Source organism: Rhopilema esculentum, chromosome 3 (genome assembly GCF_057945365.1).
Source record: "Rhopilema esculentum isolate cy_ngs chromosome 3, ASM5794536v1, whole genome shotgun sequence".
Lineage (NCBI taxonomy): Eukaryota > Metazoa > Cnidaria > Scyphozoa > Rhizostomeae > Rhizostomatidae > Rhopilema > Rhopilema esculentum.
Genome location: NC_142817.1, coordinates 4,635,164 through 4,649,628, shown reverse-complemented (window position 1 = coordinate 4,649,628; position 14,465 = coordinate 4,635,164). Strand labels below are relative to the sequence as shown.

Here is a 14,465-nt window from a genome sequence, read left to right as displayed (position 1 = left end):
ATTTGCTACGAGTAACGACTTGTATAAAGTGAAGACACCCGTTTAATTTTTCTGAAAATATATAAAGCGATTCTTAAATGCAAGTCAACAGCATGATTCTATAACATATAAATGAAGCTGTTTTAGAAATAATGGTTGTGTATATGATAGGGAAGGGTGTATTTTTCACAATTACAGTAACAACGAGAGTCTATTTTCCTTGACTTCTTTGTGTCCCAGTGATATCTTTGACTAAAGCAGATGTTTTGGAGGAAAGATGTAACACGATGTGTTCATGTAATACACAGCTTTGCCGAATTCTGAATGGAGAGTTTTTAAAGATGATAAAGACTCAAGTTGACTCACAATTTGTAGAGCGCTGCTCACCGATGTTAGGTTGAGAGGAAACGCTCTCAACCTTTTTGATTCAACATTGAACGACCAAGGAAATCAGCTATATCTTTTGATGATCAATATTTTGAATGGCATCCATCCTTGTGCAACATAAAGTGTCATCACCGTTTTTTTCTATATTCCTGAACTGGTCAAGGATTATAAACAAGATCAGAGTCTCGTAAAATTCTACAATTTTTTGCAAACCTGTTTTAATTTTTCAAGGAGAGGCTCTATTCCTTTAGTTAAAATAGTTATTTCCATGCCTTGTTTGTAACCAGCTGCAAGCCAACCAGTAGCGACGCTTGACCTTCCAAACTTGTGTGTGGAGGGTCATCAATAAAAAAATTTACCGACGGAGACATAGATGGAAAAGAATCTAGGTGCTATTTCGCCTACTGTAGATGATTTTACCGACAGACTAAGGATGTTGTAGACAAACTGAAAGACTTACCGACGAACTCGTGAAGTATTTGGGGGGTGGGGGGGGGGGGGGCTTTACAACCCCTACACTCCCCACTAGTTACGTCCCTGGAGCCAACCATGTAGCATTTTGTAATCAACGCAAATCTCTAGAAGCCACTGGTACTGCAAAATTTAGGAATAAGCACGAAAAAGCAGTAAAATTTCTTAAAAAGCAGTTTTTATCCTATGCAGCTCAAGAGTATAAAGCATTTTCTGTTTTTGCTTAGCCCATATTTTATTAACCGACTTCTTCAAAAAGTTGCGATCAGTTCTTCCAGAAAAAGCAAATTGCAAAATTTCTTGGGAATGGAAGGGTGACGGGCGTGACCAGGCCCTTTAAGTGCTGTATATAAGATGTATTTTTCTAAAGTAATTCTTAGAAAAATATGACCTACCCCTACGCAATGAATTTTTGTCAGTTTTTTAAAGAGGACTCATGTGGTATAAGGGGGGTATCACAGGAATAATGAAAAGGGTTTAAAATTAACTGGGTGACGATTTCGCATTTTGATTGCTATTTCATTGAGATATCCTTCTATGATTTGATTATAGAGAGAAAATCGTTGCTTTTATGTGTCCTTTCTATGGCTGATTTATTTAATCACCTGTCAGTCTTCCTTTATTGCAAAAAGCCATTTCATTTCACCTCAATCCAGCAGCGATTTGCGAATCAAGAGTGCAAACAGCAAAGACAGTTTCGTTCATTTCCTCTAATACAATATTTATGATTCGAAAACTTTTTTTCTAAGATGATTGTTTTTCGAAAGTAATTTCACAAAACAACGAAGATGTTTCCTGCATAATGTTTACCCAACATCATAACAAAACTGCGGGTTTCTGAATGTAAAACTTTCATGCATGGTTCTTGAAAACGAAACAAAAAGGTTCTTGCATGTCAAGATTCTTGGACAAATGCCCTACTTGCCAACATTTCAGTTTCTTGTTTTCTTCTGTACAGCACAACGAGGCTGAATACACGTCTAAAAGCAATACGCATGCCCACAGCGGATTCAACATGGTGGTGCGAGTCGAATGTGGAAAGAAGGAATAGCCAAGGAGTAATCTGCGATGTTAAAGTATTCCTTGCACTTAGAGGATATACCATGTAACAGCCCATTCATAGATGCTGGAAGATATGAGGATAGGTTATGACGAGCTTTTTGTTGCTGGATGTTTTGTGTAAAGCAATTACAAATATCACACAACCGTGTTGAGTTTGCCAACAATAATATTGGTTGCCAACAGAACACAGCTCAGGGGCCTTGAATGAAACGTAAATTAACCATTTCACGTAATTATTAAACCAAAATGTGAACAAATATCGTTGGTATTGAAATCAGACAGACCTCTTCATCTACAACCCCCGGATTTTCAGAATTGAACTCGTCGCTGATTTTTGCACTCAAATATTTTCCTGCTGCAAAGACGTTGCATGGAAGAAAATATATATATGTATGGTATAATATACTTTTTGATCGATAATAAAAATGGATCAAGAACTTCAAGCTAAACGTTTTGTTGAAACTTTGATGTCAGACTTCAAACTTATACACAACGAATCGAAGAAAAAGTTCCCAGCAGTTAAAGAGGTAATTGCAAAGTTATGAAAATATGCTTTCCTGTAAATCTTTGTTATAAGAAGTTTTCTTTATACGCAACATAGTACTATTTGTAGCTGTATTTTTTCTGAAAATTATATTTCTTTATCACAGCGTGGTTGAAAATATAGCTAGTTTGCAAGAATGTAATTTGATAATTGTATAGATACCCTTATATTTATTGAAAATCACAAATTTCCGCAAAAGTAGGATTTGACATAAAAATTGATTAATTTTGTTAAGAAACTTTAACGAAGCTGTCAGTATTTATCAATATTATTACACAAAACTACCAGCACTGAACCAGATATTGAGTTGCATAAATAAGCTATGTTTTATAATTTTGTTACTTCAGTATTATATAAAGATGTATTACTTTTGATTTTAGACTTAAAGACTTGATTCTAGTGTATAGACACACACATTTTTGACAAATAAGCTGTTCTTTGCTAAACATTTTTAAACAATCTTTTGGTGAAACAAAACTTGAAAATGGCTTTGAAAAAAGCAAATATCAGGGTTTTCCAGAAAATGCTGCCCAATAGCAGAATCGCATGTTTTGGTTGTACTTTTAGATCTGCAAGACCAAGGTGACTGTTCTCTTTGGGGATCGGTTTTGTTCTCTTCATACTCATACTCAATCATACTCATAGCTTTAGTCCATACTCAAATGTTTGCTTTTCTCAAAGCCATTTTAAACATTTTTAGTAATTTATATGTTATGTTTCATTTTAGGCCATAGAAGGGGGCATTCTACGTTTGCGTATGGTCTCAAGCCAACATGTCAACGTTTACAAAGGTAATATTTTCCCCTAAGCTTTAAATGATTTGAAAAGTGTAAAACCCAAATTCTGCATAATCATTCTGTATTTGCAACTTGATTTGCTGTTTTTACTGCATTGTTGTGATGCTATATCATTTTGTATATTTCATGGAAATACATTTCTGATATCATTTTCCATTCCACAGTCTTGTCCGAAAGCAATGATATTTTTCGCCCTCTGTTGCTTGCATGCGATACAAAGACACCAAAGATTGCTTCTACAGCATTGACTTCAATCCAAAGACTGGCATCCAGCAGTGCAATTGGAGAGGTATTACTGAGTTTACAGTCCTTCCAAAAATCTTTAGAGTAATGCTGTTTTGGAAAAATAAGCATTCTCCACTTAAAATGACTGACAGCGCATCCCCCCTCCTCATCCCAAAACAATGTTGATTCTTGAGAAAGATGTTATTAATATCTTGCAGGATTCAATCAGGGAACACTGAAGCTCTTTAAATTAATTGCAAGAACTTTTTTTGAAGGAGGAAAGGATGACACTATGATAATGTGCAAAAATTAAGTGCAGTGTACCCAGACTTTAGTCAGGGGCTGTATACATCTAAAAGCAACAGACAGGCAGCTTTATCATTCTTTCCTATTGATACAAACCCTATTATGATAGCCTCCAGATTTTAAACCCCTCAGTTTGGCCCCAAAATCATTTTGTAAACAGCTATAGTATATTAAGATTGAGTGCAGTTTTGTTATTTTTGCTGTACAGTAGAACTGTTCAAAACAAAATTTGATTGTCTTTAACTTTTCACTGTGTAGGGATATGCTCCAAGTATTGTCAATCAATTGTGGGAGCTGTCAAATGCAGGAGTTGAAGAACTTAGAGTGTTGCAGACAATTTTGATTTTAATCACAACTTCTCCTGCAGTTCAGAAGGATTCTCTTGCAAAAGTAATTATTCCCTCAACCTTTGTTTGGCTTTGGTTTTTAGTGAATGAGTTACATCTAAATATTTTAGATATGAATAAGAGCATATGTTTCAACATATTTATTTCTAGATGGTTTGCTTCTTTTAAGGTTGCAGTATAGCTTTTCAAACACAGTTTAGACTTTGTGATATTGTGAGGTTTTTTGCATCTAGTTTAATACAGCATAAACATGCTAGATGCTTGATCAATTGTGCTCCTAGAACTTTCTAGGCATTTTTAGAGAAAGGCACTTGATCAAGCTCAAGCACCTATCCTCACAAGGCCTGCATACCAGTTTTGAGTCCAGGAGAGCTTGCTGTGGCAGCATTTACATCTTTGGTTGCTTTACATTGCTATTTGCATGATGTAATTTAATTTCCTTTACAAGCATTTTTTTCACCCTGTGTTTCAAGATCATGTTTCCAATATTTGGAATATTCATTTTATTTTCTTGCATAGCAAGTAAATTTTCCATGGTTTTCTGAGAAGTGCTTGATCTCTGATTACTCAAAATTACTGAGATTAAGTAGTAGGAATCTTTATAGCTGAACTGTAGCTGCTTAAAATTCAATAATTTTGTCTATTAATCTACTGTAACCATTAAGGTAGTGATAATTAATGTTTACCATTTGTCATAAAATACTTGATACTGTATAGGCAGAGTTGTACATATGTTGAATGTATAGAACACAACAATTCTAAGTTGCTACTCTGAGTCTCAAGCTAGATGCAATCATTAGAGGACTGTATTCATTAAGTGTATAGTTTTTAACAAGATGAATGAAGAATCATGGGTCTGGAAAAATGCTGGGTGTATCATTTGATTTGATTTATCATTCAAATTCTACTACAATAATAATTGTTAACAAAATACTGATACTAATGATATAGAAAAATAAAGCAACAACACAATGCAAGTAGATGTAGTAGAATTCTCAAGGAGGACCTCTCAAAGTAGGTAAACTAACGAGATGAGAGCCCCCCTGTAATCATAGCACCTCTATTTAGCTACGAATTTGATTAAGTACAGTCTGCCTTTATTTGATCTATTTGTTTTTTTTTCAGACAGTGGTTATTTGTTTTCACCTGTACTTCAGCTCTGATTCAACGATTAGCAGTACAGCTGCTGCAACGATAAGGCAAAGCATAGCTGTGATTTTGGACAGGATGGTTGAAGAAGATAAAATTGTCAAAGGTTTGTTATCTATGTTGATTTAAATTTCTAGGATCTTTTTATAGTAAGGAGACTAGGTAGTTACCCTTATTTTTCAAAAAGTTAAGATCTTTTATTGAAAATAATTTAACATTCTAAATTTAGCAATAACTGCAAGGATTTACATTCTTCAGCAATTTATCGAAAAAATTATAACCAGAAATGATGTTTTCCACTAAAACATTAATTAATCTCTGGAGAAAAGGGTTCAGAATATTTAAGTTTGTTCAAATGGTTGTTTCAAGATATTTGTAAGCTGTGTGTGAATTTTCAGTTGAATGTAGGAATTCTCTGAATTATTTTCTGGTCATTTCGCTCTGTTTTTATCTTCAGGCTGTGCTGTGGTATTGGAAGAACCACTAAATCATTTGTTTTCAAGATAATTTATTATGTCACATTTTTTGGGGAAAAATGCCTTATAAGTACACTATAGCCTTATATGTACTTTTCGAAACATGCATGTAAAACAGAGTTGAAAACATGTTAATGTTGAAAGCTTACTTATTCTTGTTATAAGAAAAAATGCGTTAATGACAGGTTCTAAAATTTTCATGTTTTCAACAGACAGTCCTGCAGAGGTTGGTGCAGCATATCACAGCAAGTGTCCCAGAACTCTGTATCCACAAGCTCAAGACGCATACCTGCTTTTCCAGGTAAATCATATATTTTAGTTGAATGGATTCTGTGGATTTTGGGCTAGCAGGGGCTTAACAATAGCCTTTGGTTTTTGTCCAAATTTGAAAATTCCTCATGGTACCATTGATAGCTTTTCTATTAATATTAGTTTCTGCTCTATATATTGCTGCGTTTTGCTGCCATTTCTGTAGCTTGTCTTCAGTTTAGCCTAAGCTAGAAGTGGCAAATTGCTATGTAGCTCAGATTTGTCTCCCTCACTTTTTCCTTGGCAATGCGGTTTTAAGACATTGTATTCAGCTAATATACAACTCCAGTTTCAAATGTTCACGAAAGTTATATCTTGTGTTGTGTTTGCATAATATATTGTTGAGAATCTTTTGTCTGACATTGCTGTTCCTAAAGTCATCGGTGAAGTGTTGAATGTGTGCACTTCTAGTAGATCAGAAAACTCTTTTTTGTCAGATCCCAAAATTTTTTATAGTAGAAATTTATAAAGCAGTTTGGAATTAGTACTGTATTTAGCAGCGCATGGTATTTTTAGGAGTTAAAAGTATATATTCATTATTGTTTGTCTTTTGAAATTTATGATTGCTTTTTTGTGCAAGGTTTTTTTCTTTTTCTTCTTCGAGCCAAACATTCTGTTCGGCCTCATTCAAGCAAATCTGAATTGCATAATTTATGTTTGATGTTACTGTTTTAACCTTCGCATAAGGTAATTAGTTTCTAATAATTTCTCAAAACACAGGATTTATGTCAAATTACAAGCGGCGACTCTCCATACTGGCTAGTTGGAATCAAGGAAATGACTCGAACATTTGGCTTGGAGTTGTTAGAATCCGTCCTTAAACATTACCCAAATGCTTTCCTTCAGGTAGATATATCTTTGACTTTAGCATGCTTACACTCAGTGGCGGACACTTGGGGGGGCGAGGGGGGGGCGACCGCCCCCCAATACTTTAGAGAACAATGGACTTTTGTTCTAAAACAATGGGAAATGTGACGTCATCTTATTAAAACAATAGGCTTGCCCCCCCCCAATATTTGACCAAGTGTCCGCCACTGCTTACACTGTCAAGTCTGCTATAAGAACCATCTTTATGAAAGAATTTCCTTGACGTTTCATTACTCCAAAACTTAAAACCTGTTGTATAACAAGTGTTTATGGAAAATGGTTTAGTGACTGCAATAGACATTCACTAGACCTTCAACGTTGAAAAACTGAGAAGGGTGCTCATTTGCAGCAGACGCGCCCTTCTTTTTAACGCTTCCTCGAATGAAAGCCCCTTGATAATGTTAAAATGCAAAAGACTGGCCTGGCTGAAATGCAAAAGAATGACAAAGAAATGTTTAATCACTCCCTTGTTTAAAGAGGCATTTATGGAAAAGTTCAGAGAATACAAGATAGAACTTGGAACTTTTAACTTAGCTATTTTAGTTTATTGTATACAAACAAGGAAATATTCGGTTTGAAACCATTTTTTAAACATCAAAACAACTTTAAGAATTTTTTTGGTATGTCTGCAAAATGCCGGTCATCGGTCTTAACTATTATTTTACTGGTAGTTTTCTTAAATATTAAGTTTGGAAAAACATCCCCTCTTTAAACGCCCTCCTAGAACAAAAGCCCCAACAAACAAACAACACCCACGCGTTTTTTCGAAGAGTTAAGGTATTTTATTTATATAATTAACATTATACCATAACTTTCATTTCTTTTTCAGCATCCAGAATTCTGTTACCTTTTGAAAGAAAGGGTCTGCCCGTTAATAATCAAGCTGTTCTCACCAAACATCAAATTCAAACAGGGTGGCACAGGCCAGGCAACAGTGGTGGAAAAACCTGTTTTTCCTGTTTCAATGAGGCTTTTGCGAATCGTTTCTATACTAATCAAACAGTTTTATACACTTTTGGTAAGCCATCTCAAGATTATACGTCCTTATAAAAAGATTTTTACCTTTGCTGAATTGAACTGCAAACAAATATTATTGAAGTATTGCTCAGTAAGTTTCCATTTATCAACGTAATCTTTTTAATTGGAAAAAGCAAACTACAAGCCAATTATTATATTTTGGAGTTGTTTTAGCAAACTAAGCCAATATATCTTTGCAGATTCAATGGTTTCTGAAAATGGCCAATAATATGTACTTTAGTATGTAGAGCTGGTATCGTTAAACTTATTAGGGAAAAACTGCAGGAAAATTTTGCGTAGGATCAAGGAACGCCCATTCATTCATTTAAAAAGTGCAAAAGGTTTTTTAAAACTGCCATTATAGCTGTCACAAACATAGCGTTTGGCAGCTACGACTGTTTGGTCTTATCAGCGAGTTTCGATTTATTGCTATTTGCGAATTGTAATTATTTTACCAACAGTTCATCAAAAACCTTAAAAATATTCCCACAAGCTCTGCCTACTGTCATACTTCGCTTACAGTCAATTATTTGCAATGAATGAATATTTGGCATAATGATAAAAAGTAACCGTTGCATCTAGATCCTGAAACTATTTTGATGCTAATTACCTTTTTTAGGTTACTGAATGCGAAATTTTTCTTTCTCTCTTGGTGAAATTCCTCGACGCGGACAAACCATTTTGGCAACGTGCATTGGCGCTAGAAGTTCTTCATTCTCTTTGCGTACAGCCACAGCTGTTGAGGTAAGTTGAATCTGCTTTTGTCTACTGTATATCTTTCGCCTTGTTTCCTCATTTCCCCTCTAGTGTTTTATTCTAAGAATTAATACTCTGCAATACTATACAGGTTTGGTGCCACTGATCTTAAGCTGGGGGGCCAGCTATGTAAAGAAAGTTCCCTCTTCCCACCTCTTGCCTTAATTGCAGCAATCATTTTGTTTACTTGTAGACTTTGTAATCTAAAGATTTATTTATATAAGCAATTTAAGCTGATTTTACACTTTTTAGCGGAAAAGTGGGGAGGCCATGGTCTCCTGACCCCCATTGTGGCATGGACCCTGCTTAATAACCATATATTATCATTTCTAATTGCAGATAATATTTTATCATATATTATGCTTATTTTTTGTTTGAATGTTATCATTTTGTGCATTTTGTACATATCATTTTGTTGGTTTTATTTTTAGGGCCTATAATTGTAAATATTTTTAAAATTAGTTTGGATTTTAATCTAACTATGGAAGAACCGACAAATTAGATCTTTGCCTGAAAAGCATATTTGTTTGCAATTTTAATGAATTTGTTATCGTAAATCTAGCTTTATTTAATAGAGAGTGCGGGAAAATAGCCGACCGGAGCGAGGCACGAACTCACGACCCCTGACTTTGTACGTCAAGTGCTCTGCCGCTGAGCTATCGGGTCGTTATTTTATAAGTCGGTTATTTTCCCGCAGTCTCTATTAATTATCTTCGAAATCCTGTTGTCTGTAAAGAATCTAGCTTTCTTCACTTCGAATTTCTAGATCCTTTTGTCAATTTTACGACTTACAAGAACATTCTACTAAAGTTTTCCACGAAATCTGTCTCGCTTTGGAAATCTTCATTCAATCAATGTTCAGCAAAGAGGCAGCAAATCTCACAGCCAGCTCGCTGATGTCTACCCAGCAGTCATCAACCAATCAAAATACAGCATTTCATTCTTCTTCTAACACATCAGACAAGATGACGCAGCAACCTGGCTTCTCTTACAAAGGAGTCTGGATCCCAATTGGCAGTATTCCTCCATCGGGAATTTCTAAACCTGTGTAGTAAGTCAACGCTTATGTTACGAATTCGTGTACGGTGCAGTGTCAATTCTGTTTGTACGATAATTGATCTTGAGCCATATGACATTGCAGTTAGTCCTGGCATATCAAGGGCGTTTTTCACACATGTTTTTGTTGGTTCTTGTCGTAACTCCTGTTGAGGGACAGTTTTTTAAATAGTGATCGGGTGTATTAAGATGAACGTTCTGGTATCATTTAAAATTGCTGATTTTTATACCGTATTTATTTGAATATAACCCGCAGCTTATAGTTATTTTCTGGCACGTTTTGCTGCGATTTATAACTGAGGGGGCTTTTAAACGAGGGTGGCTTATAAACGAGGGTGGCTCAAGCGAAGTCTTACCCGGATCCTGCCAAGCTTACCTGTCCATTTTTTGGTTAAAGTACATAATCAGGTTTTTATCATTATTTGGTCTGTCTTTTTAAACCAAGTATCTCTGCAGGGTTTTGTTGTTGCAGCTTATAACCATGTGCGGCTTATAAACAAGGGCGGCTTATAAACCATAATCGAAGTGAAATATTGTATTACTTTGAATTTTAAATTAATGCCAACATTTATCTAATATTGCATAAATTTGAAAACACATTTTGTCAAAAATTCAGTTATATTTATAAACATATCGTTAGTCAGGCCATGTGACATATCTTGAGACACCTTAATCGATATTTTGCACATATATACGGTGTATTTATAGCTGCTTCACCTCAGTTCACTTTCTTGTTCTCAGCTTGGAACAACTCGATTTCAAAGGAGATATAGCTGCTGTTTCGGAGACCTACGCCATGTCAATATCTGTCGCGTGTGCACTTGAAATAGCGCGGGCGATTGATGTGTTAGTCCATTCGTCTGGCAACAAACGACCCAGCAAAAGTTTCATTGAATCTTGTAAAGACCCTGGTCCCGACAGCAAAGATAAGACTGGAGTGGGATCTGAAGCTATGAAAGACAGGGATGACGTTTCTATCCAGTCAAATGATGGTTTGTTTCATTCTCACCAGATTATTGAAACCAGAAAACTTTACATGCGTACTTGAAAGCATTGTGTTAGGGTCAATAGTCATTCACAGGCGATAACCTTCTATTTGACCCCCTGTGGTATTTCCACTAACACGTGACTAGATTTCCACATGAGATCACCCCGTTCATGGTATCATGTATCCGTTTCTTAAAATAACCAATTATTGGCCAGCAAGAATCAGAACAGCTAGCTTATTGGTTCATCTTGTGTTAACTCGTAGATCCTCTTTTCAGTATCCTCTTTCTAATTTGAGAGTTACCACATCATATTGAACAAAAATCAAGCGGTAAAATTTGAATCAAAACAGATTTTATCAAATTTTGAGTATTTTCTTCATTGGGAAATCAGATTTTAATTTCTGTCCAATCCCCTCAATATTTCAATGATCTATGAATTGAAACTGCCAAGATAAGACTGGAAAACAATTTCCCCTTTAAACCCATGACAGAGAGTCTTGACAAAAAAGCTTTTCTCTGAAACACAACAAATCGATGACAATTACGTAGTTTCCGTCTATCTTGTTTCAAAGTTTTTCCTTTCTACCGACCTTGAGGAGCATGAAGCAAAAAGTAACAATTTGCAGTTAATTTTGTTACTCTCTAATGACTTTTGCTTCCAACCTGGGACACATTTTTAGTTTCATTAAAATGAAATCACCATTTTATGAAGAAACCTTAAAGTTTTTTAATTGGCCAGTTGCATAACGAGAAGTCTATTTCTTTACAAAAATGCCATATAAGTTGCTTCAATATTCAGTTGCTTTTGTATCGAGGTAAAGTTTTTCTAGTTTTGAGTATTCACAATTTTATTCTCCGTTGTTTCTTTATTTCTGATTTTCAAACGAGTTTTCTTCGCTTATACATAGTTGTTGTTTTTCTGCAGAAGAAAACATTGTGTGGAAAGAGATGGTAAAATCTTCTTGGGATAGTCTTCAGTCGACGTTGCAGTTGCTACTAGAGGCAAGGTATTGAGTATGAATTTTAACATAATTTTCTTTAGCAGCGAAAATACTTTTATTGATTAAGTTTTTAAGGATGCAGTGAAATTAGAGGGAAGGGAAATGCATAATTTATCTATTGTTGAATACCAATTTGCGCGCATGTTCAAAGTAGTTTTTCTGAAATGTTTTCGGAATGAATGGATTAAATTTGAATGAACAGAAAAAGAGATATCCAATTATTTTGAGGCTTAGTGATAATCAAACTGAGCCGTTGACTAATGTATATAATGATAAATAAAAATGTTTTAAGTGATAGATTATCATTGAGACTGAAATCAAAACTTCAAATTACAAAGAAGAAGCTAAACGGCAAAAGATCGAAACATTACTTGCAATCAGGGACCGCAGAAGCAGGGTGAATACAGAAAATCACCTTGCGCTTGGTTTCAAGCATGATTAGCCCCCTCGCAACGTTTAGGCCCCCCTTAAATGTTATAGCCCCCTCAATCTGTAATATGCTCCGAGGTACTTTTATGACAATAAATGCAACCAAACCGAAAAATGGAGGTATTATTGTTGAAGCGACAGAAATTCAAAAACACTACGTTTTGTTAAGTCATTCAGCTTTCTTGGAATCACACCCACTGATTGGTCAATTTTTGATTGAAAGTTTTCTTAAGCCCCTTTAGCTCTACTACTGTACCATACTTTCAATGCAATATTTCTTTCGTTCTGTATTCATTCTTAAGATTGACTGATTACTTTTCAGCATTGATGAAACTATCACAGAGAATATTCTCAAAGCTATTCAAACATACGCCAGTGTCAGTGGTCAGTTAAGTTTCACATCAACCAGAGATTCTTTTGTCTCTTGTCTCTGCAAATCAGCCATACCTGCGAGTTACCTAATGAGTGTGATGTCGTCATCGAAATTAGATGCTGGCTCCAACCAGCATTCGTCGCATGCAGCTATGTCGAGCTCGACCTCATCACAAACACTATCTAACCACTCGACCAGTTCAGGGATTGGAGTTTCTGCAAATGGAAACAGAGAGGTGATTCTTAAAGATGCTAGTTTTTGGAATTATTCAACAAATGTTTCTTCTCGGGCTTTCATATGCGCCATCAACGTTTTTTAAAGTTGATAGTTTTGGAAGACCTTCAGTAAAGTAGAAAGATTTTTTCAGTTACACTGGAAAAGTTGCACAGCCCTGAGTTTAGCGATTGAGCAAAGAAAGGGTTTTTTGGTATGGGAAATGAAATTTCTTATAAAATTCCATAGTACAATAGCCTTGGGTGCAAACCTAGATCTTTTGCAGTTTAATTGCTTTAATTAACATTTAATCTTGTTATTTCTCTTGTACATTTTTTATGCAAGCATCTTGTTGTGTGATATATTAAGATTATTCTTAAAATGGTTATTATACATCCCCTTTCCGATTAAAACTACCCCCTTTCCGATTAAAACTACCAGCTTTCTCCGCTTTTGATGTTCTTTGCGCATGTCTGCAATAACCAATCATTATAACCAATTACTGTTTTACTTCCTAGCTGACTGCAAAGAACATTCAGTGCATGCGTGCTATTTTGAGCCTTGCTCATTGTCATGGTGACGTACTTGGCACATCATGGTACATGGTGCTTCAAACCCTGCAGCATCTCACTGTGATTCTTGGCTTGAAATTTTCGGCAAGTGGCTCACTAAAAGGGATCCAAGCCAATGATCTTCCATCACTGGTATGTTCTGATCCTTTGCCAAATGTATTGTGATATGTCCTAGCGAACAAATTTGTTGTTAAATTCGCAGACTGTCATGGACTCAATTTATCGGCAGGTAAAATGTAGCAACAAGCATGCAAGGCTTTCTTCTGTTCGCAGTAGTATTCAAAATATATTCAAAATTTTTAAAACAACATTAATCGTGACTATAACTGAAGTCAATGTGATTCTATAATGAGAATTGTCCATATTAAATGTCCCAGTTGCTAGAGCTCTATATAAACGTAGTTTGATTGACACGTTCCAATGTTTAACGGTTTCTTATGAAAATGTCCCATGTTATCTTCAATGAAGAAATCTCGTGCTAGTCCTCATCTTTAACTTGGTATTCATAATGCCGGATTGCCTATTTATGTAGAAAATTTTTCGAACTTCTCTTCAGGTATCAGCCTTTACAGTTTCGTTTTGAAATACGTCACAACGTAACACAAACTGACAGTATTCGTAATTCATTTTGTAACAGCATCATGAAAAGTTTTTTGAAAAATGACAGTGATTCATTTTAGGTTATGTCACAATCATTGATGTCAGAACTACCAGTTTTATCTGCTATGTTATCAAGATTATTCGAAAGTACAAAGTAAGTAACTGTTTTTTAATTCTATCTTTAATTTGTTAATTTGCATAACAAGTTTTTGTTAAGGGTGCTGTTAGGGCAGGTTTGTAGAGAAATTGGCTGACTTTGAGCTTGACCCTGTAAGAGAATTTCACAAACCGTGTTTTAACTGCTGAAGACTCTGGCTAAAATTCACCATCAAGTTTATTGTCTATTTTCCTAAAGGAATCTTGCCTTTGTAAGCACCGTGTTATCTTTTATTCAAGATTTCTGGATGATGTTGCACTCCACCATTTGGTCAACGCATTGTGTCGTCTGTCGTCTGAAGAAATGGAACATGCATCTAATAACAAGGTAGGCCCACTTTTAGTTTTAGCGCGTATTATAACTTTCCCCGCTGAGCTACAGGG

The 14,465-nt window shown here is 35.4% G+C and overlaps 1 protein-coding gene across 2 annotated transcripts in view; it reads left to right on the top strand.

Annotated features, from left to right (window-relative positions):
* The first annotated feature begins 1,661 nt into the window (after window positions 1-1,661).
* LOC135692383 (protein MON2 homolog) overlaps window positions 1,662-14,465 on the top strand; it is a 31,937-nt gene continuing 19,133 nt past the window's right edge. The window contains exons 1-16 of one of the 2 annotated variants that reach the window (XM_065210471.2): window positions 1,662-2,426; window positions 3,171-3,234; window positions 3,405-3,529; window positions 4,030-4,161; window positions 5,244-5,373; window positions 5,956-6,044; window positions 6,773-6,898; window positions 7,749-7,937; window positions 8,556-8,680; window positions 9,459-9,743; window positions 10,490-10,740; window positions 11,663-11,744; window positions 12,490-12,775; window positions 13,272-13,457; window positions 14,006-14,079; window positions 14,322-14,409. In XM_065210471.2, the coding sequence (XP_065066543.2) occupies window positions 2,325-2,426; window positions 3,171-3,234; window positions 3,405-3,529; window positions 4,030-4,161; window positions 5,244-5,373; window positions 5,956-6,044; window positions 6,773-6,898; window positions 7,749-7,937; window positions 8,556-8,680; window positions 9,459-9,743; window positions 10,490-10,740; window positions 11,663-11,744; window positions 12,490-12,775; window positions 13,272-13,457; window positions 14,006-14,079; window positions 14,322-14,409 (2,334 nt within the window). In that variant the 5' untranslated portion in view covers window positions 1,662-2,324. The remainder of the gene's footprint in view (window positions 2,427-3,170; window positions 3,235-3,404; window positions 3,530-4,029; window positions 4,162-5,243; window positions 5,374-5,955; window positions 6,045-6,772; window positions 6,899-7,748; window positions 7,938-8,555; window positions 8,681-9,458; window positions 9,744-10,489; window positions 10,741-11,662; window positions 11,745-12,489; window positions 12,776-13,271; window positions 13,458-14,005; window positions 14,080-14,321; window positions 14,410-14,465) is intronic. The other variant, XM_065210472.2, reaches the window with a different exon arrangement.